General features: G+C 36.0%; 1 protein-coding gene across 2 annotated transcripts in view; it reads left to right on the top strand.

Annotated features, from left to right (window-relative positions):
* The window catches only part of Rfx (regulatory transcription factor Rfx), a 92,260-nt gene that overhangs the window by 40,837 nt on the left and 25,560 nt on the right, over window positions 1-25,863 (top strand). For both annotated transcript variants that reach the window (XM_071587713.1, XM_071587714.1), the window contains 2 exons: window positions 15,381-15,498; window positions 17,496-17,598. In XM_071587713.1, coding sequence (XP_071443814.1) covers window positions 15,381-15,498; window positions 17,496-17,598 — 221 coding nt within the window. The remainder of the gene's footprint in view (window positions 1-15,380; window positions 15,499-17,495; window positions 17,599-25,863) is intronic.

Here is a 25,863-nt window from a genome sequence, read left to right on the forward strand (position 1 = left end):
TTGTACAAAGTATCATTTGCTGTAATCCATTAGGGACTGTTTATAGCTGGATTAATTCACAAGTCCTATGTTCATATACATGAAGTAGACTGAAGTAGAATGAAGTAGACTTTCCATGTGAATTGGCATATTTTAAAGCATATATCTGGTACAATCTTGCGTTCAAATACGTCATAAGTCTTTTCTATTAGGAAGGAATAACAATGATTTTTCCCTAAAATTATTTAATTTACTGTAAATAATACCAGTGTCCCAGGATAATACTTATTCATAAAAAATTAGGCCTCTATGAAAATCTAAACTCATTTTGTTCATCAAAATTCCTTCATTTACAATGAGTAAAATAAATTTACAAAACTCATAATTTTTTAGCCAAGGTTATAACTTCAGGGATTTACCACATAACTTTTTTGTATTTGCATTCAATTATTTTTTTAGTATTCTTCATAGTCTGATTTCAAGACTCAGCATACACATTAGAAACTTGAAATTGACTATGGAAACTGTCTCATTAAAAAATCTTCGTATCTTCGGTTGTCAAGTTGAAGATCTGAAGGAAGAAAAAATCAGTTTTGATTTCCTGTTATTTGTAAATAATTTGCTTATAAACAACATTACATTGATATAAGATTTAATCACTCACTGTTATTTAGGAAAGACACAAAAGTTAAACTCCCTCTCAGTTCTTCAACAGTTTAATTATTCACATTCTTTTGTGATAACCTCTTAACAAATTCTTGGTTTTTATGTCATAGAAATTACTCAAGCATTGGGCAACATTTTGTAAAGCTAATAATTAATGCCTCTTTCTACAATGATGAGGAGTAGAGTGATGATCCTTTCATCAAATATAAAAACATAGAGGCATTTACATTGCTCCTAGATACTCCAGGAGAGAAAATGTTGCTGATTTAATGTTACCAATGAATAAATTAATCCACAGAGGAAAGAATTGGAATGAATTTATGATAGAAGGACATGCTTTTACCTTTAGCATTTGAAAATTTCGCTTTCTTATACATACTTAACAAGTGATTTTTAAAATTGAAACTGATGAATTCAAATCATGCAACTGTGGGATTTTAAGGTAACTGTGGTCATTTTTGTCATTGAGTAAGTACTAGGGACTGTTTGTGACAAAGTGAAAATGGATTTTCACAGTCGGATTTTCGCTTTGAAGTAGGAAAGAGTAGAGAGTACGCAGAGCGCCACTATAAAATCACTTTCCTCTACAATGGAAAATACGAAAATAAACAGCAAATAAATACGGTAGCTTTCAAAAGAGATTCTGAAAGCTTCATATATGCGCTTAACTTGTGTTCTAAATCAACTGATGTAAATATTATTTTAAATGGCTTACAACAAGAAAACTATTCAAAGAACACAAAAATCAATGTGAAATGCAATTATAGTCAATTTTTGGTGGCTATGTGAGAAAAACTTTGATTTCAGCAATTTCAAAGAAAGGTATGGATTATTACCAGTGCTCAAATTATGAGCAAATTAATATAACTAATTGTTTATAAAATCTATGAAGTAGCCCTCAGATTTTCTTTCATGAAACTTCACATTCGAATAAAAATCGCTTTTTGTTAATAATATCAATATTTTATTAATGATCAAAGTGCTTAACTTTGGAGTTGTCATGACCTTATGCATCATACCAAATAGAGTAGCCCTTCAGTGAGGCTAGTCAAATTGAAGCATTTTACTGTTGCTATGGAGCACTGATTCAGTGAGACAGTCCTAATTCTTTCCTCACACCTTCAATTTGTGTTAAAAATAAGCAATAAATAATGCCAAACTGAAGAATATTAAACTGGCTGTAGCTAATGTATTGTGATTGTATACTTATTCACGTGCGGATTTGTCCTTACTTCTTGGAGAATTTAACTCTTTTCTGTTGTCAAAAATTGCCTTTAAACACCATATTTCTCCCTGACTGGTATTCCAGCACTTGTTTTGTTAAAGAAAATATATTTGTGCCCATATTATTTTGATAACACGGCCTCCAAACTTTTCAAAACACATCATTCTAATTTGTGGTGAGGTGATGTAACAAAATAGGACATTAATACTTTAGTGATTATTCCTTTTTAAATACAGATGTTAACTTTTTCATTTTTTTTTAAACTTCAGGAAATGACTTGGAGTAAATTGGGCATTTTTATATGATGCAGTATCTTATTACATATTTTTTGTTGATTGTTTTGTTTTACTGCTGCATTGTCTACTTAAGCGTGAACAAATTTTATTGTTGATCTTTCATCAAATGTGATTTAAAATGCTACAGTGACAAAACAAACTTAATTCAAGCGTATAAAAGATTACAATATGCATTTACTGTAATTATTTATATGGGTTGAAACTAAGATTAGAAGGAATGTCTCCTTTCTGCCGACAAAGTGAAGTGACCAGGGCTGAAGTAAGATAAAATTTTCATTACACCGTTTCTTGCAGTTTTTTTAACTTGCTTAGCTTTCATCACAAATTTTCAGGCAGCTTTTGGACAGTTGATTTTCAACAGTTGAAGTAATGTAACAAAGTAAATGGAAAATATTCAAAGGGTGCAATATTAGGGATAATCTTCTTTTTGTCCTTTAAGGTTATGAAGAGCTAATAAAAGTATTTACTAAATGTGCTAAAGCCATCATTATAGAGTGACACCACTTGTGTGTAGCCATGAATGTAGTCTGATGAACATTTTGGGTTTTAAGCAATGATCTTTTAATATTCTCACTATTCTAAAAACATTCAATGGTAGGTTATATAATGTTTTAATTTGTCTAAAACACTGTGGAAAAACAAATTTGTATGTGAAAAAGGGGTGTTATGTTGCTTGAGAGATGTGTTTATTGAGAAGGATTATATTGCTATTTGAAAGAGAAGCTTATTTTTCACATGGTTCTATTTTCTCTAATGTTCTTGTTTGACATCAATTTGGTATAACAGCCATTCTAGTTAATGACACTATGAATAGTTTTTCTCAATTACACCAAATTTTAAAATTAATTGTTCCGAAAATGCACAAAAATATCTTGTGCGGGTGTAGTTTTGTACTCAGCTGCTTTCTCATTCATTCTCGTCATATTCTTGTCATAGCCTCTCTTAATTATTTAAGTAAATACAGTAAGATTATATGATCACCCCTTTGGAAAATATTTACAGAGTAAAACCCAGGGGAAAGTTGATTTCCATTATGAACTTTTGATGGTTGTGTCTATGGCTCTGTTAGGAAAGCTACATAGTTTCAGGAGGAGGGAGCTAAGTTTAGACCAGGGCCAGGGTAGAAAAGAGTGGTATTTGAGGCAAATATTGTGTGTATTCTTCTTTCCCCTTGGTTTACTCTTCTTCACTTCAAGTCATTAATTAATGCCTAAATCAAACACCCTTTATCATTGTCATATGCTGAATAGAGAATAGCAAAGTAAAATGCTCTCTTTTTTACATTTCTTTTCTTGTGATCCAGTTTCTTTTTTTCACGTCATTAAATGAATCATTATCAAGAATTTGCTACTAAAGAAAGTAATAAAATAGCATCAATTCACCAGGGAACTGGTTGTAAGATCATTAGTGAAAAACATTCACTATATTTTTAATAAAAATGCAATGAAGGATATGACACCATGCCATACAGGTATAGTAATGCAAGGGTAGTTAAAAGGTTCTTGGAATGATCACCAAATGTCAGCGCTAGTGCAATGGGTTCCCGCATAATAATAGTTAATTTGTTGAGTAAGCATGCAAAATGTCAGTACTCTTATTCCTCTCTGCTTTTGTTCCTTTGTAGTGATTAGTGAAAATGAAAAAATTGCGATTCGAGCAGTGGTTAAATGCCTCGTAAAAAAGGAATGAAAGTAAAGGAACTTCATGCCGACTTTGAGAATGCTCTGCGAGACACTGCTCCTTCAAATTCAACTGTTGCCAAGTGAACCAAGAAGTTTGTTTAGTTGAGATGGCTTAGATGATGGTCCGTATAGTAGTCGGCCAAAATGTGCCCTTAGCCCAAAAATTATTACGAAAGAGCATAAAATGATCATGGATGATCAGGGACTAAAAGTTCAAGAAATTGCTTAAGCTGTAGGGATGTTATTGGAATGGGCATTTCACATTTTAACAGTAGAATTGGATATGAGAAAATTATCTGCTAGATGGGTGTCATGACTCCTGACACAGGGTCACAAATCCTTCAGAATGGAAATTGATGTGTTTTAAGAGCAACCAACAAGATTTTCTGCACCAGTTTGTGACCACAGATGAAACTTGGGTCCTTTACAATACCCCAGAGACAAAAAAGCAGGCAAAACAGTGGAAACATGTTGATTAACCAACATCAAAGAAAGCAAAGGCAATAAGATCAACGAAGAAGAAGAATGGATATTCTCTCCAAACAAAGAACAAACAAACTAGACGGTTATTTTGCAGACCCGAAGCAATCTTAATTTTCAAAATGGGATCAAGTCATTGGAATATCGCTGGGCCAAGTGCATTAGTATACAGGGAGACTTATTGAGAAATAAAAAAAGTTTCACCCTGGAAAGTTGTTTATTTCTATTCCATTCCGAGAACTTTTCTAATTACCCTTGTCTTACAATGCCTTAGACAACCAGTGGTAATTTCAGGCTTGTAAGAATGAAGAAATTCATTTGGTTGGAATGGAAGATAATCAATGAAGCTCAACTATTCATAGGAGTTGTTCATTGACATTAAAAGAAGGAAGAAAAGGCACAGGAGATGCTGGGACATAGTGAGACAGTGAAGTCTATGATAGTACAGAGAACGTTTAGATCAGTGGGGAATTGATACCTTCTCTGTAGATAGTTGTATCCCCGCGTTTTGGAGGGGATATTGGCAACTCAAGAAAGTACCCCACAAGTTGAGTGGCTGCTGCGATGGTAAACGGGGGCTTTTAGTTTGGTGGGTTATGACGTGGAGAGGATTTCGTTGATAGAAATGGGGGAAAAGAAAGAACTAAAGAGCGTACTGCAGCAGTCCCGATTTTACCCAAATTTAATGTAGTCTAGGCAGAAACAGAGGTTACAACAATGTATACTGTATCCCCTTGACACTGCTTGGCGCTTCCAACCAGAAGGAGGGGCCCAGCCCAACCTTCCTCTCTGATCTTGAGTCCCAGACTGGCTTCTTCGGGATCAAATCAGTCGCCCGTCGTCGTTATCAACATCCCTCTCCAGGCAGAAAAGGGAAGGTGTTCGGCGGCATCAACCACTGGTCCGTAGTCCACAATGAGTCACCAGTTATCACTGTGGGCCTATGTCCACATCGAGTCACCAGCGGTGACTCGGATCCTCGGACCCACGCCATTACTTGGCCGGTGAATCATATGGCAGAACATGTGGATGCAACATGTCCCCCCATCACCAGAGAGAAACATGGGTGAACATTGTATCTCTCGACACCAAACACGTATGGGCGCACTAGCCTCTGAAAGTTTTACCCATAGCAACATCCTGCTTAACATTTCACAAGTATGAAATACAATCATAGATACAAAATAAATTTCATGGAAGATTCACTATGATTACACATAACATGATAGTCTTAGTATTACATTTTTAGAGTACAGAGACACCTTAACCAATTATCTTTTACCTCTTACATTGCCAGAAACATTTTGAGGCAGTGGTGTTTGGGTATTTCCCGTTGAATGATTGAGGGCGCATAATTCCATGGCATCGTTATTAGAATCTACCTCAGGCGTACCGACGGTAGACTGTAATTGTTCATTTGAAACATGAAAATTGCTTATAATCTTAGGTTTGAAGATGAGGCAGATATCTCTGCAATCATTCCCTTTCCAGTCTGTTTTATGTTTACCGTCCCTTTTTCAGCAACATTTACATAAACAACAATATACGAGAAAACAAATAGCTAGACAAATACACAGGTATCCCATCACAGAGAGATGAGAATGGGTACTTTTGTGAATATTTTCCTGTTTTGTCTTTTCAATCAGCTTTTCAATAGTGTTTACTTTCACATTTGCAACACACAAATCCACCACGTGGCGGACCAAAGCTCTCAATGTTAATTGATCCTCTAGTTGCACCCAGGTAGGCTCTCGTTCCTCCAAACAGCAATCAAAATTTAAGGTTGGAGATGGAATGAAATCCTTATTAGTGTAATTAGATTTCGCAATTAATTCTCCTAGCAAAACTTTTCCCAGACCGTACCCCTTGCAAAAAGTGAGAAAGGTCAATTTTCCCATCCCATGCGCGGCAATATCGTAAGGATTGTTTTCATTACATGGAATGGTTTCACTTTCGGGCTGGGGTGCAAAATATAACTATTTGCTGGAACCGGCAGGTATCCATACCGTTTGTTTTAATTCAACAATTTTATGTTCCCAAAACGAAGGGATTGCATTAATTAGGTGCAACATGCCAGCTTTGCAATCCTTGTGGATCTGCAATAGTTGTAATGGATAAAACTGTCGACAGATTCTCAAATTGTTAGTTATTTCCTTACAATTTTTAAATTCTTCCAGGGATAGCTTCAAGAAATATCTTTTCATCTTATCTACTAGCAAATACGGTTGATTAGGTTGAATAAAAATGAACTTATTTATAGTTTTTTCCACAAGAGTAGGCAGAGGCTACACATGGTACACATTAAATCTAATTTCATTACAGAGGGGCAAATATAACACGTGCCCCAACAAATCCTTGGATAATAACACTTCTAGTTTTAACAATTTTACAATAGCATTGGTGTAAACCACACTTGTGGGAAAAGGAAGGGATAGTCCTTTGGGCAAATTTGGTTGTTCCTTCTTAAGTATATTAATCACATCGTCAGGGCTAATTATCTGTGGCTGCCACACCCCCTTATGTACACCAATGATTGCATCCAAGATGGTCTCGTATTGATGAGTCGCATCATCCACAGCATGAATTAGTAAGGTCAAATGTTCATTAGCTGTTATCGTCAGTGAAAGGTAGGCACTCTGAACCTTCAATTCCCGGGTTGACACATTTACATAATGTCTCAATTTCTCCAACCCCTCAGACAGAATACTTTGCTTGGCTTCCACATCAGCTAAAGTACTATTCACTGTGGAAATTGTGGATTTTAGCAGTGTTACTTGTTGTTCAACTATAGTAAGGAATTGAGAGCATTCCTTCTCGAGTTGATTTATCTTATTTATATAAAAATTCGCGTCGGCCTCATCTAAAGTCCCAAAAAGCACCTTACTCACTTCGCCTATAAAATTAAATAATCGGCCTCATCTAAAGTCCCTCGTATGTTTCCTGCAGATAATCTCTTGCCATGGCACAAGTCACCAGCAGTAAACAAAATGGGGCTAAGGGACTCATCCTCAGGCTGCCTGTAGAGAGTTAGAGAAACAATTTTAGGCGATTGTAGTGAACTTTTACTTCTTCTTTTCTCCTCCCCTTTTTAATGGCGACGTTCACCCCATCCCTACCGATGACCTCATAGGGACCCATCCTTTGGGAAGACAGTTTTTTCGATCTCCCTCGATGTACCCTTTCGTCATACAGCAGCACCATGTCACCCACTTCAAGTAGCTGCAGGTTTGCTGACTTGTCATAATGTTCCTTGCTTCTTTCCTTGGCCCTTTGTAGCACTTCTTTAGCCTTAGAGTGAGTTTTATTCATTCTTTGTTTTAGTTCCCTTATGTAATTGTCGCAGGTGTAGATAATGTCTGAGGATTCCTTTTGCAATGATGTAGGAAGATTCACCTTTCTACCAAACATCATCTCGAAAGGAGTGAAACCTGTCGACGAGTGAGGTGTTGTGTTAAACACAAAAATGGCATATGGGATCCAAATCACTGAATTATCTTGTTCGGAGGAAATGAAATGTCCGAGATATTCCGTCAGTGTTCTATGACTTCTTTCTAAGGCGCCGTTTGATCGCGGCCGATAGGCTGTCGTCTGTAGTTTCTTTATTCCTAGCAGGCGATAGGTGCTCTTGAATACTTCACTGAGGAAGTTACTCCCTTGGTCGGATGGTAGAAACTTAGGGGCTCTATGCTTCAATATTATCCTTTCCACCAGTGCTCTGGCCACCATTGATGCCTCTTGGTCTGGTAGCGGAATGGCTTCCGTATACATGGACAAGTTGTCCTGAAATGTCAGCAGATACTTATTTGCCCTAGAGGTTGCAGTTAAAGGTCGCATGATGTCCACATTACATTTCTGGAATACAAACTCCGGGATTGTGGTGATGACCAATGGCATTTTGGTTTTCCTTTGAGTCACCTTGTTTTTCTGACATGACTCACAAGATCGAACATACTCCTCCACATCAAGCTTCATTCCTGGCCATTCATAATACATTTTCATTCTGTCATAAGTGCGGTCCATGCCCTGATGTTCCCCCATGGGTGATTCATGAAATTCTTGCAATAATTCCCTCCTTTTTCCTACTGGAATTTGGGTGCTTTTACTTGTTTCATGCACAGTCTCCTGGCAGGAATTTACAACACATATCCTGCTGAGTGCATCGGTGTTAGTGTTCATAGAACCCTTCTTATAGACTACCTTAAAATTGTATTCATCTAATTTAATCCGCCACCGCATCAACTGCGAGCTTGAATCCTTAACATTCATTAGCCATGTCAGTGGTTTGTGGTCAGTAACCACAGTGAATTTTCAGCCATACCAATACGGTTGGAAATACTATCCCCCCCACACAATTGGTAAGAGTTCTCTTTCAGATGTTGAGTAATTTATCTCAGCTTTAATCAATGTGCGGCATGTATAAGCGATTGGTAAGTCCTTTCCTGATGCATCTTGAGATAAAACGGCCCCCAGAGCCCTGTTGCTAGCGTCCGTATTAAGGGTGAAAGGATGCATGAAATCAGGATATTGGAGGATTGGCTCCTCCACCAAACATTCTTTTAGGCTTCAAAAGGCTTCTTCCTGTGCGTCCTCTCATTTGAAATTAACCGCATTTTTTAGCAATCCATGCAAGGGTGCGGCGATTCGGGAAAATCTAGGGATGAACCTTCTGTAATAGCCACATAGTCTCAAAAAACTCTTCAACTCCTTGGTGTTGGTAGGTCGTGGGAATTACTCTACTGCCTTAGTCTTCAGAGGATCCGGCTTTACACCTTCATCTGAAATCACATGCCCTAAGTAGTTTACTTCCCTTTGTAAAAATTCACATTTTCCGATTGTAGTTTCAGTTGATACCCACGTAGTCCCTCAAATACCTCCCTCAGTTTTTCATTATGAGACTTAAAATCACTTCCGAAAACTAAGATATCATCTAGGTAAACAAAACAACACAGCCCTTGTAGCCCAGTCAAAACGGTGTTCATTAACTGCTGGAATGTAGCGGGGGCCCCCTGAAGGCCAGACGGCATTCTTAGAAATTCAAAATGGGCGTTACCCGTACTGAAAGTCGTCTTGCATCTGTCTTTCTCCTCCATAGACACCTGGTGGTAGCCACTGGCCAAATCTAGAGTACTTAAGTACCTTGCCTTACCAAGTTGATCAGGTATTTCCATAATATTTGGTAACAGAAATAAGTTTAAGTTAAGAAATAACTTTAAGTAGCCTTGCCCATGTGACATCTCGTCTCGTCTCTCCACATGTGAAATTCCAACCTGCGGCTCTTCCTCTTATCTTTTCCAATAATTTCGGGGGTATTTCACAGTCTACTTGTGCCTCGGTGGTGTTAATTATGCTGGCTATACATTCCCCGGAGATTCCAACGGTCAAAGCCTCAGCCAGATAAACTCCTTCCCGTAATTTCTCTCTTGCCAATAGTCCTTCCCCTGTGGATGGGGTTGGGATCTTCACTAAACGTTTGCAGCAGGTGGGAATCGTCAGCTTTCTTTTCATTTCCTTTTCTGCTCCCGGTCGCTGATCCATCTCCGTCAGTCCTCTCATGTATACTTTCTTTTGCTCCACATACAGCACAGTGCCTAATTCCTCAAGCATATCTCTTCCCATGATTCCTTCAAAGCTAAGAGACAAACGGGAGTCGTCTATCATGTGAAACTTCACGGTGGATTCCTCACCCTGGCACTCTAACATTAAATTCACTCTCCCTTCAGTGTGCACGAGACCATCTGTTATTCCTTTTAGAGCTACTCTCTCCTCAGGGAAATAGTTGGTGCCTTTCCTTAACATATTCCCCTTAATTAGACTTACGTCGGCCCCCGTGTCCAACAGTAAGCACAACTCGCCCTTCTCACACTCGTTGCAATCGGAGGTAACGGAATCTCCACCATCATTCTCATTGAACTTGGCCTTATTTACCTGCCTGATGGCTGCTGGTCTAAAACCCCTTTTTCCATCTGTGTTGTTATCTCCTCTCAGTAGTGGTTTCAAATGTTGGGGCCTCTTTGCCTTACTGCAACCATCCCTGGTGAAATGTCCATATTTTCTCCCCTGGAAACGTTTACTTCCTTTGGCCACCCTGCAATATCCTTTTTCATCTGAGTGATTTGATGGTCTCACGCGCGTTCTATTTCCCACGTGTTCAGGATTATTTGCTCCAACAAAATGTATTCCCTGGGCTTGATATGACTTAGACCCCTTTAGAAAACACTGTGACGAGATGTGGCCAGATTTCCCACAATTTTCACACCTAAAAGGATGCCTTTCCATTCCAAAGGAGTTTCCATTTCCTTCAGCTTTTCAGCATTTCAGCGCTCTCCTCTTCCAGGGCTATTTCTACAGCATAGGGCAACATAATCAATTCACCCTTGCTCCTCACAAAAATCTGGATGCGCTCGTTTGCCAACCCTTTGATGAAGCATGCCTTAGCCAAGTGGTCAACTAAAGTTACGGCCCCCCTAATTTCCTCAGGAGCTGACGCTCTCTTAGCGGCCTCATGGAGATCGTATTGCATGGAATCCATTTGGCTCCCCCTACTAGCTATGCTCTCTCTAGGATCTTGCTTAGAATTAAACATGATACACGTGTAGAAGTCTTAAGTATGCCTCGTTGCAAAATTTTCCTCCAATATAGCTCTAACCAACGGCCACATGTGCATGTGAACCCTTGATGAAATTTTTGAACGTGCATCACCCGTAATCCTTGCCTTCACGAATTTCAACAGCCTTTTATGCTCAGCAGGGTCAACAAGATCAAAAACCATGTCGATATTCTCTATGAATTCTCGTAGCTTACCCTTATTCCCGCTATAAGGGTCACTGATTATCTTCATCGCCAACGAAATTCCACATTAATCATGACTTCCTGCAGGTTCCCCGTTTCTGGCAATTTTCCAAGATTGACACTTCAAAGTTCACCCAATATTTTGAGGAGAGGCTATAGGGACTAACTGTGGTTTACTTTCAAAATTAGCAGTTCCCTCGCATCCACAGCACACTGTTGTTGAGAATTAGACCGCCCTTCCTTGGCTCGCCTCCTCCGACGCATGATCCATCAGCGATTATCCCTTGCCAGTGGTGTGTCGGCGTTCCTTTCATCGGCCGTCCGACTGCGTTTTCCTCGCTGGTGATCCGCACGGTCTCCACTCAGAAGCCCAGAAGCATGCTAATCTTATGTTTCCGCTTGAAATTTATCAAGAATGATCCAACACGCCACTCTTAAACCCAAGGAAAAGAAAAAAAAAGCCAAACACAAACCCCGCACCTGACACCAGATTTTTATGTCGGAACCCCACATCTTCGAGGGGATATTGGCGACACAAGAAAGTGGAGTGGCACCACAAGTTGAGTGGCTGCCTCGAGGGTAAAAGGGGGCTTTTAGTTTGATGGGTTATGACGTGGAGAGGAGTTCGTTGGTAGAAATGGGGGAAAAGAAAGAACTAAAGAGTGTACTGCAGCGGTCCTGATTTTACCAAAATTTAATGTAGTCTAGGCAGAAACAGAGGTTACAACAATGCATACTATATCCCCTTGACACTGCTTGGTGCTTCCAACCAGAAGGAGGGGCCCAGCCCAGCCTTCCTCTCTGATCTCGAGTCCCAGACTGGCTTCTTTGGGATCAAATCAGTCACCCATTGTCGTTATCAACATCCCTCTCCAGGCAGAAAGGGGGGGGTGTTCGGCATCAACCACTGGTCCGTAGTCCACGATGAGTCACCAGTTATCACTGTGGACCTATGTCCACATCGAGTCACCAGCGGTGACTCGGATCCTCGGACCCACGCCATTACTTGGCTGGTGAATCATACGGCAGAACACACGGTTGCCACAGTAGATAATAGGGATTTTTGGGTGGAGTAAAGGCAGTTAGAAAGTATGAAAGGTTGAAGAACTAATGAGGAAAAAAATACCATGATGATATGTAATAACTATTTGAGACATTGAAAACCTACCCCTGATTCTTAAGCTGCCCATGATGATAATGAGCATCATGACTTGTGTGCATATTATTATTATTATTACTTTTTATTTGCCCAGAGATCACAATAAAAAATACCAGGTGGGTGGTGTATGTACATGATATAAGGCACGTCAAAGAGGAGCAAAGACACAGGCTCAATTAAGATAGATAAAAGAAATGATGCTCATAGTTACATAAATGTTTGCACAAACCCATGAACATTGGCTGTAACATGCACATGCAATATCAAATTCAGAAAAATCATTGATCACCAACATGAATTAGACCATGACCATTGCTAGAAACTAAAAGTATGAACTTACCGGTCGGGAATATTGTTGACATATTCGTCAACCGAGTAGAACATATTGCGCTTTAGATAAGTTTTGTACTTAATATAGAATGTCCAGCACTTAAATAGATTTTTTATCATAATCACATCATTAGCACTGCAGCTTTTTAAAATATGGCGGTATCAGCAATCAAAGTTTTCCATAGCTGCCCAACATTTTCGGGAGGTTTGCTACAAATACTTCTATATTTCTTGACCCTTTCAGAAAAGTGTGACACCCTATGAATTTTATAGTATATTCTAGAGGTAAAAATTCCAAAAAATATAGTGTAATTGCCATTAAATTGAAAGGAACATGCACAATTCATAGTAAGGAGCCGATAAAAAAAATGAAAGTTAATTTAGGGCACCTAAACCACAACCCCACCTTTTTCTCAGTGTAAGTTCCAATAACTCACAAAATTGTATTTTAGTACTCCTCTTTAACCTTAAAACAAGATAAAAGGTCATTTTCCCCCAATTATTTTTGGGAGAAGAGTACTGCTTTCCTATTCCAATTTAGTCACTCCATTTCAATGTGAATAACAACACCCTTGTAATAGGCAAATGAGGTTGAGGGGGTGAATTGTTTTTTCACCCCCTCATGAAACTATGAGAATCATCGGGGCCTGGGATGTTGGTCCTGGACTCACCTATGATTAGAAAATCAGTTAATACTATCATTATGAAGTCTGATTCATCTTCTATTGAATCAGAAGAATAAACAAGCTTTCATTATTTTATATTATAGCCACATTGAAATCACAAGTTATGAATTAAGTCATTAGGTTCCTGCATTTCTTGATGTTCTCTGTTATAATTGTTTTAAGTTTTTGTGATTTTCTTGTGCCGTACTAAATTGAACCAGGTTTTAGGCTAATTTATATGAATAAGAGGCTCAATTTTGAAGTGGCCCTTATCCAATTTTCGGGAGTTATCTGCTACCTGTTCAAAATGCTTTTTTCTGGTATTTTGCTTTTGTAATGTTGTGGCTTATACATTGGTGTGTAAAAAATGGCTCTCAGTCTACTAGGAAAGAATCCAATTTATTTTTAAGAACCTTTTGTCCTTTATTTTTTAATAACATTAATAAATTCTGTTGTTATATGTATGTGCTTTGCTTGTTGTATATTGATTTATGCTTCTGTTGAGTTTCTCTTATGAGTTTCATTTCTTGCAATTATGAGGAATTAGGGAGATATTTGGCTGTAAAATTGTTTTGGTCTCTCGCCTGCTTTGCATTGTGTCTAGAGTGCTTGAAAGGGATTTAACCTCTTGTAATAGAAGGCTTTGAATTTGAACTCTTGACTTCCCCCTGCCTCCTGCCCACCCTCTCATAAGCTGCTGGTTGCCTGTTTGGAGTGTGGGATGGAAGCTCCTTTTAGTTGAAATTGGAGAAGGCATTGCCAGAAGATCAGGGAATAAGTAGAGGAGAGTTCCAGAGAATTTATTTAAACCATTTGAAAATTTGGCCATGGAAGTAGTTGACGGGGATATTGATTAGTTGCTCCCCCATGGATTATACCCTTTAAGTGTTCTCTACTTATCATAGGATCGTTGCTGTAAAATATGCTGACTTTTGAATTAACAGACATATTTTTGAGCTAGTACTATCTCAGTGGACATTGATTAAAATGAAGTGAGTGGTTAGATATGCCAAGTAATGGTGAATTAGAACCTTGTGTAAATCTTGTTGCTGGACTTGTTTTTTGTGAAGTGAAGTGTGGAGTTTGAAGAATGGCTTTGGACCCTTTTGTGTTGGGTTTGCACAATAGTGTATCATGGGGTACTGGAGGTCCAAGACTGCTAGCTCCAAGGTGGGCTTGCCAACATGTTGCAGGTCAACCTTCGGATTGGCAATATTCATGCTTTCAGTCTCCCCATCAAGACTTAAGGCATGGTAGGTGTTAGAAACAGTCTTTAGTGCGATTTCACTGGTTTGTGATCATTAGACTTAATGTCCTTTGTGGCTCCATTCAATATAATTACTTATATATTAATGCATCAATTTAAATGTTTTATTAAATGATGAAGTATAAAACTATTAATGTTAAATGTGATGATGGATGTAATTGTTTAATTACCTGGTAACTCCATAATGAACTCGATAATGTCTATTTTGAGTTCATTTGTTAATTTTATGATTTTTCTTCAGAATAGATGTATATTTTTCCCATATTCCCACTGCAACCAGATAAGTTTTTCAAGCTCAAGAAAAAACTGGTTTATAAATATAGAGTGTTAAAATCATTTTCCTTGACAAGGATGATGGTTAATATTTTGCACGGCGAAGTTGTCACATTGAAAGGCACATATAGCTAATGACTTTGTTAAAAGTTACAGTTGTGGCATCTTCCACAGTTTTTGGAATGTATATTTATTCATTGTTGATCATTCTACGCAAAACGGATGTTTTTTGATTTGGTTTAAAATAAGTTAAATAAATTAAAAATGCTGCAACAGAAAGAGTTAATATGCTTTATGCTTTAAATAAGTGCATATTTTCTCATTTTCAATATATTTTTTTATTACTCTGTTTTCATTATATTTATTATACTTTGAAGTTAGTTATTTTTTAGGTAGTTTATTCCATTATTTAGTTAGTTATTTTCCATACTTGTACAGTAAGTTTTATACTGCTTGGTAGGGTGTAAAGAATATTCAAAATCAGTGTTATTACATGGATTGAAATATTAATTTGCCATGGCAGTCATTCATTGAATTTGATGTAATTTCTCTTATAAATTTATTTTTAGTATCTGAAGGAGATGCTGTGGGATCAGAAGGTGTGCCTCAAGGTGTGCATTCAACCTATGTTCAGTATGTAGAAGGTTCAGCAGATCAAGCAATCTATGCAGCTACAAATGGACAAATGTAAGTCTGTGCAATGAAATCCTTATTTATCATCTTGGATTGCTTTCTTGTTTTGGAAATGTTTTCATCAAAGGTCTTAAATCTGAAGAGATAGTAAATTTAATGGTTATAAGAAGATTTTTAAATTTATTTTGCTTTTCTCTAGGTATTTCATAGTATTTTATTTTTATCTGTTAAAAACTAAAAATATAAATTTCCACTAATGTATCATGTAAAAATTAATAATTATGAAATTAGTGAATAATTTTTTTTTAAGGGTTGTAAGTATTCAATATCTAATGAAAATTATTCATTGCCAGTCTATGTCCCTGGACCCTTGCAAGCCCTGTGCAAAATTATGCAAATCTGTTCCTAGATGTTTTGTTTTGCTGATCTTTATTGTTTGTTTTTAATTAATACAGCCTTTCTATAAACATTATAATTTCCCATTTATTTCAAACTGAAATAATGCATATACCATATTAACTTGAATTTAAGATGATAGTGAACATAAGACTCAAGGGTTATGAGTTGTCATTTTAGGAAAAATCCTTTGATGAATAGGAATGGTAAGTGAAGTATTCAGAATTATTTGCCAAAATTATAGTGAATTGAATCATATTGAGTTCTAGTGAGTTGAACCCCAGAACAAGATTCCTAGGCAGTAATTAGGGTTGAACTTCATTACGGCTAACTACCTCAGATTTTGAAAGAATCATAGGGTCTAGAATCCTTCTGCATTCTAAAAATTTCAAATAGGATAAATTGTACTTGCTGGAGATCTTTAGATGTGCAAAAATTTCAGAGTGTAAAAATAATTTGCCTTGACTGGGATTCAAACCTGGATCCCAGTCAAGGCGAATGATTTTTACACTCTGAAATTGTTGCATTAAAATGCACATTAGGGGATGACTCCGTTAAAAGTTACTGTTGCTGCATCTCCCGCAGTTTCTTTGGAATCTTCAGATGCCATTAAATGAGCATATTATAGCATGTAGGAGAGTTAATGTGTTATTACAAAAAACATCTCATTAAAGTGCTATCAAATTTTTCTTGCTTGGTTGAAGGATGAAATAAAAGGCAATATATGGTTAATTATCATTAATCTGGACTTAATGTAAGAGGCTAGGACTAGTCTGGGTTGAATGAAATCTGCCCTATTTGGGGTTTTGACACCCTAGAATTGTTTTCTTATTCTTGTGCGTTCTTGGTTGCTGACAACTTCTAATGACTTTTTATGATGCAGTTGGGACCCTAATTGTAAAAAAGATCCTATTCCAATTTGAAATAATTCTATTTACATTTATGTATTACAGGCTTTCCTGAAAATTTATTAATTCATGAAAATCAAATTATGCATCATTAATCAATTAAAAATCGATTCATGAACATTTGAATGGGAAGTTGAATAATGGCAATATGTTAGCTAATTTTGTAATATTGATTTTTAATATAGAATAAACTGTAAACTGAAAGACTCTCCATTCTTGGGATGTCACCGCGTAGGTTGTTTTTCTGACAACAGTTTCGCCCATGTTTCAACGAGCGTCTTCTGGTCGAAGTGACTTCACTTAGAAAATCTTTCAGGGAAAATATGTTTTGCTTTTTACTTTATAGTAGATCTCTGTTGTTTTGCAACTTTTTTTCACCCTTGTAAAAATGGCTAAAAATTGGAAAAAATGTAATTTACATTGCTAAAAAACTCGAATTAATCATACAGGATGGAGAAGGGGAGTCCCTATTTATATTCGTTTATATCACGACCATATTTTCAACATATTTTGGTTATCTGTGTTTTTTCATTATCTGCACTTCATTGTGCATCAATTAGCATGGATAATCGAGCGTTTAAAGTTAATCAATTTTGATAATTTTTTGTCATCTTCCATGAAACTTGTTCAGTTTTGGTGTTCAGTATGTACCAGTCTTTAGAATGCTCCACTGTGCCAGTTTCTGGGGATAAGCTACCTTTATTTAATTACAGGAGTATTTATTTAGAATGCAATGCTCATTTTTAGGGCATATCCAGTGTACACGGTGGGGGAAACTGCCACCATGTATTCTGCTGCCTCCGGTCAGTACTACAGCACTGGAAATTCCACTGCAGTGACATATAGTCAGGTGAGGAATCATGTAATTATTTAATCAATGTGGCAAAAATATAAATAACACGTTGATTAATTATAATTGTATACAGTTGAAAATTGCTATTATGCAGAAAACTCGTCCTAATTATAAATTAATTTAAGGTTGTTCTGCTAAAATTGGAATATGGTCATATTTTTGCCGTTTTTCTCCTTATTGTAATTTGTACGCGTATGTTTTTGTTGCCCTAGGCCAATTAACCTAAACCATCATGGTTGCAAAGACAAATATAAATGAAAAATGTGGTTTGAATGAATTCATAGCAAAATCTATATCAGCTGGTATTCTTTGTTTCAATTATTTTTGCTCTCTGATCTATTTGGAAACCACCTGGTTGTTTATGGGTCATGGTTAATATATTATCACTGGCATCCATTTAAACCTCCTTTTCTTGGCTCTATAAATATGAGCATGTGCAAGAAAAGCAGCAAAAATTTGATTTGTTTCAAGGCTTTTTGATGAAGCATGCCACACATGTATTTAGACCAAGGTAATTGGTGTTTGTGTGTGAGGGGTTGATATGAAAGTAAACACAACTGTGTTGTTATTAGAAATGTAATTAAAACTTTCATATCACTGGTATGGTCCCACTATTGTCCTCTATTTATGGACGCTATAAATCAACTTATGTGGGAAGTTGTACCTGTTTTATAATATATTTATACAGACATTGCTTTAGTCATAAAAAATCGATTAGTTAAATACATTAAAACCATATAATTCAGTATTTATAAATTTGAAACACATGTAATGTAATTTAAAGTGAAGAGCAGTCCAAAACCCATGGAATAGGAATTTGTATTCTTTTTACTGAGGATAAATTTCAATAAGTCAGCAGTAAAATCTGAAGCCATGATTGGTACCATGACTTTGATTTCATGCATTTAATGTCAATATCTTTCCGCAAAAAATGTGAAATTTTAAGAAAAAGAAGTTTTCACTCAAAAGGCCGGTAATGCTTTTTATTTCAATATATGGTAATATCCATATTCCATTATGATACCAGATAATATGGTGTGGAATGGCTGGGTTGGTGCTAAATAGGTTGTTGGAAAATGGTGTTATGAATACAGTGGAAGGCTTGAGTTATTAGTGAGTTTGTTGAAGATCTAGGTAGAAGATGATTGGAATTCATCCCTTGTCATTTACCCTTAACCCTCTGTCTTTCACACCCATCTGGCCATCTCATCTCTAACCACCTCTCCTGACCTTCAACATGACAACAAGTGACAGAATCCCTTTGCCCCTAATCTCCTCACCTTCCTCTTAATTTTTTACCTTCCCATGAATGACACCTGATGCCCTTAAAAATTAAAGTGGAATTCTGTTGTGGTGATTGCTAGTGGAAATAAATGTACTTAAAAATTTCTAATTATTCCATATGTAGACAGAAAGTTCTGATACCCTAATAAGCAATTGACCTGGTGTGTAAATAATATCATTTTGATGTTTTAAATAACAAAGAAGCACTTTATGCCACACTTAATGTTAATGTAGTTAAAATAAAAAGCATGAACATTAATGCATAACCACGAGTATGAATTGGTAAAGTTGGGGTTCTGTCTGCTGATTTTACCCAATAAATATGCACGACTAAGTTTTTCTGAGATGATATTTAAACAGGATCATTTTTCCCTATCATCAAGAATATTGTAACATGGTTTCTTTTTTATCTTTTGGTCTGGCTTCAATTGAAATGAGTGAAATTGATCATTCTGCTTCTTAAGCTGTGGCAAGTTTCTCTCTCATTATTACTCTCTGATGGAAACTCTCAATTGAAAATAGGGTTAGGACGCAATATGATTTTTGCTGTGAGGGAACCCTGAATAAATAGTCATGTTCTATGGGCTCTTTAAATTAAAATGAAACCACAATTTAGCATTTTTTAGGGTACCAGGAAAAAATGTGTAAAATTCAGGCCTAGGGAAAAATGTATATTCAAAATATATTTTGATGTTTTACTATTGAAACATCTGATGAAATTTTAATGAAAGCACAGATACACTCTATTTGTTTATGTGATCATATTTAATAACTGTTAATAAAAAAGTTCTTGCATTGAAAACTATGAAGTATAATTGTCTCAGAAAAATGAGAGATTTATATCAAATTTAGATAAAATATAAACTATCACTAGTTTTTCAATAAGTGCCATTCACCACCAGAAATGCCTATTACTTGTTTATGGTTTGCCTACCTTTAATGGTCCACAGAAAGAACAAATATGAGTCATTTTATTGTAGTAATTGCCACTGTACTGCTCATCTCTGAGATTGAATTAGATCATTAATATTTTTTGATGGCTGATGAATGTGTAACAGATATGTAATGTGAAAATCAGTGAACCTTTTTCTTGCTAATAAATTGATCTTTTGAACTGAGATTTGAAATGTGAATATTCAGCTTCCTGCCAAGTTCTTATCTTAACTCCTTTTATTTTTTCATGTCTTTTAAAGTATGAATCATGATTTTAATGAAGTAATATGCTATCTGAAATCAGGCTATAGGTGTGTTTTTACTTAAGGTGATTCAAAAAATATTCTCATTCTGGGAAAACAGAAATGGATGGAATCGAATGCTTGCACCTAAATTACACTAAGTAACCTGGGTTAAATCTGTTAGCTCTCTTACACTTTCCTTGAGGTGCCAGAAGCATTAACCAAACTTTGTAATACTTACAGTGATACAATAGTAAGATGCTACCTCTATTCATATCATTTTCATTGATGTTTCACAGTGACCATGCGATTAGATGCTACTTACTTGTAAGGAGCCATTAAGATTTGTTTTACAGAAAACAACCAGTATTTGGGTTTTATAATTTATGCACAAAGCTTTGCTGTACCAAAATAATATTGCTATATCTTGTGGAAGGAATCAAAATAAATGATAACACTACAAGTAAACGGTCTGGTTCATGGCCTCAAAATTTCACTGCAGGCATTTAAATTTGTCTGTGCTGAAAGGATTCAAATTCCTCTGCTTTTGGTTGGATACTGCTCTTAGCTTTGAATTAGATGGGATGAAAATAATGAGGTTTTGCAGTATTTTATTTTAACCAAAAAAATATTACATACAACATGTAGTCATTCCTCCCCTCAGTAATAACAAAATTACTCTTTAAGTTCATGAAGGTACATGGTTGCCCAGTGAGTAGAAGTTTTCACAATTGGCCAGAAGATCTGGGCTCAACTCTGGATGATTCTGTGCACATCCCAATTTAATGATTTGGGATGATAGGGAACCACTAGCATTCCAGGGAAAGGATCTGACCCTCCAACACTGATGTGTGAATTTCACATGCCTTAGGGTTTAGTATATGGTGAATTCAACCCTCGCTTGTTTAATAGACCTTGGGGTTGATAACTGTGATTTTTTTCTTTGATAAGCCCTAGGTATATTTTTGGAACCAGAGTTAAGAAAAAATTTCATTGCTGTTAAGTGACATTACCTATCATTGCTTATTTTTTAATTTGAAGAAATGTGCATATATGGCTGTAGAAATGAGATAAGGCGATAGAAAATACATCTCATACAAAATTACTGAAGTAGTCTGGTTTAATGTGACTTCTCTGGAGTGCATTTTTACACATATTGTTGACTCATGTTGAGTAGATGAACATTTTTCTCTTCTTATATATGAAGAAATATCATTGGGGTTCATGTTTCTTTCAAATGATGCATAGTGCAGTTTATTAATGCAGTTAGGGAAGGTAGTTTTTGTTACTGAAGTGGGTAACACAGGCTGTAAAGAAAGGTGGAATGTAAGAAGTATTTTTGTAAATTTGAGGTCGATTAAGAGTGCCAAATTGTCTACAATTTTAACAAAATATACTGCATAATTATATAGCGGCAACAATTAAAATTGTGCTATGTAATGGTTGATTGGTTGGTAGGAACTTAATGAATATTACTTTAAAAGGCATTAGTTAATGTACAAATTAAATATAATTACAGATAGATTTTCCTATATTACTAATATATAACTTAGTAGATTGTTTGATGGGTCATTCAGTTCAATAGGTTTTGTCAAAGGAATTTCTTATCTAAACTCAACCTGGGCTTTTTAGTGTTATACATCTAGTAGTGAGTTACTTTTGCTGATATTCAAGACATTGCATGTGATTGATACAGGATGAGGCTTGTGGGCATGCGTGTGTGTGTGTGTCTGAGCAGGTGGCGGGGAGCATGGGGCAAGGGACCACAAGTGTTGGACAAGGGGTTTCGGGGGGAGCAGGTGCACCAGGGGGCACCGCAACAGTGGTTGCTCAAGCTACCAACCAGCAGCAGTCGGCACAGCTGCTTTCCTCGCAAGGCAGTTCGACCTACCTCATCCAGCAGAGCGTCGACTCTGATGGACATGCACTCATCACAACGCGGGCCAGTCCTCAGACTGTTGGCGCCGTGAGTAGCGCCCAATCGTGGCGCTGCCTCTTACTTGTCATACCATTATCTTCTTTAGCTACTTAATGCATGGTTGACGTTCTGGAATCCTCATTTCTCTGAAAATGTTCTCCATTATTAGAGTCAATGATTATTTTTACATAATTTTTGGGAATTTTAGCTTCCAGATTGATTTGAGTATGTGGATTGGTTTTTTGATAACTACTGAATGGCGTAATGTTTTTATTTTATACATGCTGTGTTTTTCATCCGAGTGAGATGCGTTTAGTGATTTCAACGGTAGCCTAAATATAGTCTCGAAACATAATAGGTCTCCTTGGAAATCTTCTCTTTGAATTTCTTTCCTTTTTGATTTGAGCTGTATTTTAAGTGATTGCTAGTTTGAAGACTTTTAATGTCTGTAGCTTTTTATCCTCTACAGATGATTTAGTCTGGATTGCTCTGAGAAGTTGCACAGATGTTTATTAGCATGTGTGCATGGTCCAATTTGTCAGTAAATATTTTAACTGTTCTTTTTAGAAGAAATGAAAACATAATTTTGAAAAGCTGCAGCTGTTGTCATCATCAATATATTCCAGAACTGTTAATCTTTGCAATGGCTGCATTTTTTATCTTTGGTTCTGATGTTGCTCATTGTATTTTTTTCTGTTTTGTTATCTTCTCTTTTCATTTGATTATCTCTCGTCAAAATCGTTCTGTTCTTTGTGTGCTCCAGTACTTAGTTTACTTTTTTCATTGCTGTGTCTTACTCCTTGTTCTTTCAAACGTTTTCTCAGTTTTAGGATTTTTTTGTAATTACATTTCATGAGGTGTATGATATTTACCATAGTGAAACTGATAACCCCTAAGTAATAAATAATTTAGCAAAGGTCATCACAATCATGAACTGTGAAACAGTTTATTTTTATTATGTAATTTTTTATATATTATTATCGACTATATTGTCTAGTGAACCTTAAAATCTAAGAGGACACTGATGATGTATTAATTCAGAAAAGGGACATGAGTAGCCGAAAAAATGGATTTAATGTACATATTATGAGTGTTGAAGTTTTCAAAAAATGTGTAGATGCATTTTTTTCTGATGCCACCCTTAAGCTACCATGAAAATGCAAGAAAGCTGTCGCATAAAGAAATACTTGAAGCAACTATGTTAAAGTGGTGATCTTTGATCTTTCTTAAGAGTTACTTGAGAATAAGTAATTAATTTACCTAATGAGGTCATAAATGAATATAATTTAGAGTAAAATAGTTATGGTATACGATGGAAAAATATTTGATCATTAGAATCATGTCTTTTGTGAAACAAATCTAATGAATACCCCTAATGGTATGTTATTCCAGCTTTTATTTTGGAGGCTCCATGTCAGTTTAGGAGGTAATTCTGAAACCATGTAAATTATAGGTTGGGAGTGCATTATCAATATACTAAATGACTGGCATTAAGATGGCTGATTCTCCTGGATTAGTTTCATACATCAAATGTGCACCAATGGAAAGATATCAGAAGTTTTGAAATTCGAGAGTTATTTCTATGAGGCCTAAATTTGTTTTTGGACTTGATTAATTAGAAAAAAATAGTTTAATGCCAAGCAAGTCAACATAAGTCTTGGAAACACTAATCAAAATTTCATTAATGTATTTAATTAATTCAAATGCATTTTTTTATGTTATCCCTTTATTTTCTTTATTGAAGGTCATACATTTTTAATAATACTTTACCCGTTTGCACTTGATTCTCTCTGAATTTTCCATGATCAAGGAACTAGTGATTATTCATTACCAAAAATAATTGCTGGTTTGTTTCTAAATTTTTCAGTTATTCTTTTGGTAAGAAATTAAAAGTTTCTAGGATATTTTCTTCCTCTTTTGAGTTAGTTAAGTGATCATTCCAGTGTAGGTCATCGAATAGTTTAAGCTAAACCATTACTAATTTTTATGAAGTTCATGAAGTAATTATACCAAGTATTAGCCCTTGAAAACCAGTTAAATATTTTTCTGTCATTATGAACTTAGTGATATTATTTTTGTAGTATAATCATACAAAATTTACAGTTTGCAAAAGGACCCAGAGTTTGTCTGGCACAGTTACCATTTAGGCTACACCTTGTTTCAGTTTCGACTTAATGCCCAGGTCAAACAGGCTGTTCAGCAGATAGCATTACTTGTCTATTACAGATTATGATAAGACAGTTTACCAAACAACCAATATGCAATATTTTAATTTCACATAGGTGTGCTATTTTATTCTTAATTCAAACTGGCTCCTTAGTGATTCAGTTATGGTTATTGCACTATTTGATGCATGAGGCAATTCATGCCTTGTAATGCAAAGTTAACATCTACCACTGTGGGGAATTGGTACTGCCTAATCAAATCTTATGTATGTATTGGGCTTACCCTGGGTTGAATCAAAACTTGACCTTATTGTGAGCCTGGACATAGATACTTTTATTATAGTATTGTCACAGTTATACTCGGAACTTCAGAGAATTTGAAAAAATATGTAATCAATGAACTCATGGAAATGGACAAGACATTAAAAGTAAACATGAAAGCAGGTAATTTTGTGGAATATTAAAAAATTTAAATAAAAAATTGAGAAATGAAGAATTGATGGAGCTGGAAGAAAAAGAATGAAAGGCAAAATTTATGAGACAACAAAAAACCTCCAAAAATGGTGCAATGCTTTTAACATTGTCGAGAAAGCTTTGCATAGCAGTTTCAATGCACTGAGCTCTGTGATGTTGCATGAAGTATCCAGAGCAGTCATTAATATAATTTTGTGGTAAAATTATATAATGTTGAGAAGGAAAGAACTATAGTGTGAATATCACTGGACAAATAAACTAGTTGAATAGACACTAATGATGCCAATGTCTCAGCATAATCTGCTAAGGTGCTTATCAGTTAGGTTTTTTACAGTTTTTAAATAGTTTTTATCCCTTTTTTATCCTTAGTTTATAAAAGTAATTTTCCTTATGGTTTTTGTGATTTAGGTTTTGGAAACTATATCCAATTAAGTGAATGTTAAAATTTTGCTATCATCACATAGATGCATACAATCGATATGTTAGCTGATCAACCAATCAAAAGATGGCATTTCTGCTAATAATCCCTTTACATTGTTGGTTAAGGAAAAAATAGCATAGCTGAGCTTATTGATTCAAAACCATTAATTACTGGTATAAGCTTTTTTTATGTTACACACTTGTTAACTACTGCAGCAATTTTGAAGTAAATTAATATATTGCATCTTGTCATCATGCATTTCACCTTACCTTATTAATGTTGCCATAACCCCTCAGAGTTAGTGAATGCTCTCCAAATGTTACCGGAGTGCTATCTTCAGAGTCACTGTTGTGCCTGGCAATGGGTTCTTTTGCAAATCATGAGACTATGCTCACGTACACACTGTCACTCTTTGCAACTAGAACTGTAACTCCTTTTGATGGAGTATTGTGCTGCACTCTAGCTGAAAATAGCAAGGCATGGGTACTTTTTAGGTCATCAGTCCAAGCGTTTAAAGTAAATGAGTAATTCCAAAACCTTCCAATAGAAATTCTCTCACACTTGATAATTCAGTCAGCTGACTGCATTGGGTGGAGATTGTATGGGGAAGGCAGAGAAAAGTAAGGTTAACCATTTTATACTACCAGCGCTATTCTGCCTAATATCTGTCTTTTAGCTCTAACTCTAGTAAGGCTGTGGGGAGAGAAGATGAATGATCAAGGTTCTCAATAATATGGCAGGTAGTGCAGGAGTGTTTTCCATAAGTTAAACACATGAATTTAAATATTCTAATATTCCCTATGTTTGTATAATTATTCCTCTCCT

This window comes from Hetaerina americana, unplaced genomic scaffold, assembly GCF_022747635.1.
Source record: "Hetaerina americana unplaced genomic scaffold, ioHetAmer1.1.p SCAF_3, whole genome shotgun sequence".
Lineage (NCBI taxonomy): Eukaryota > Metazoa > Arthropoda > Insecta > Odonata > Calopterygidae > Hetaerina > Hetaerina americana.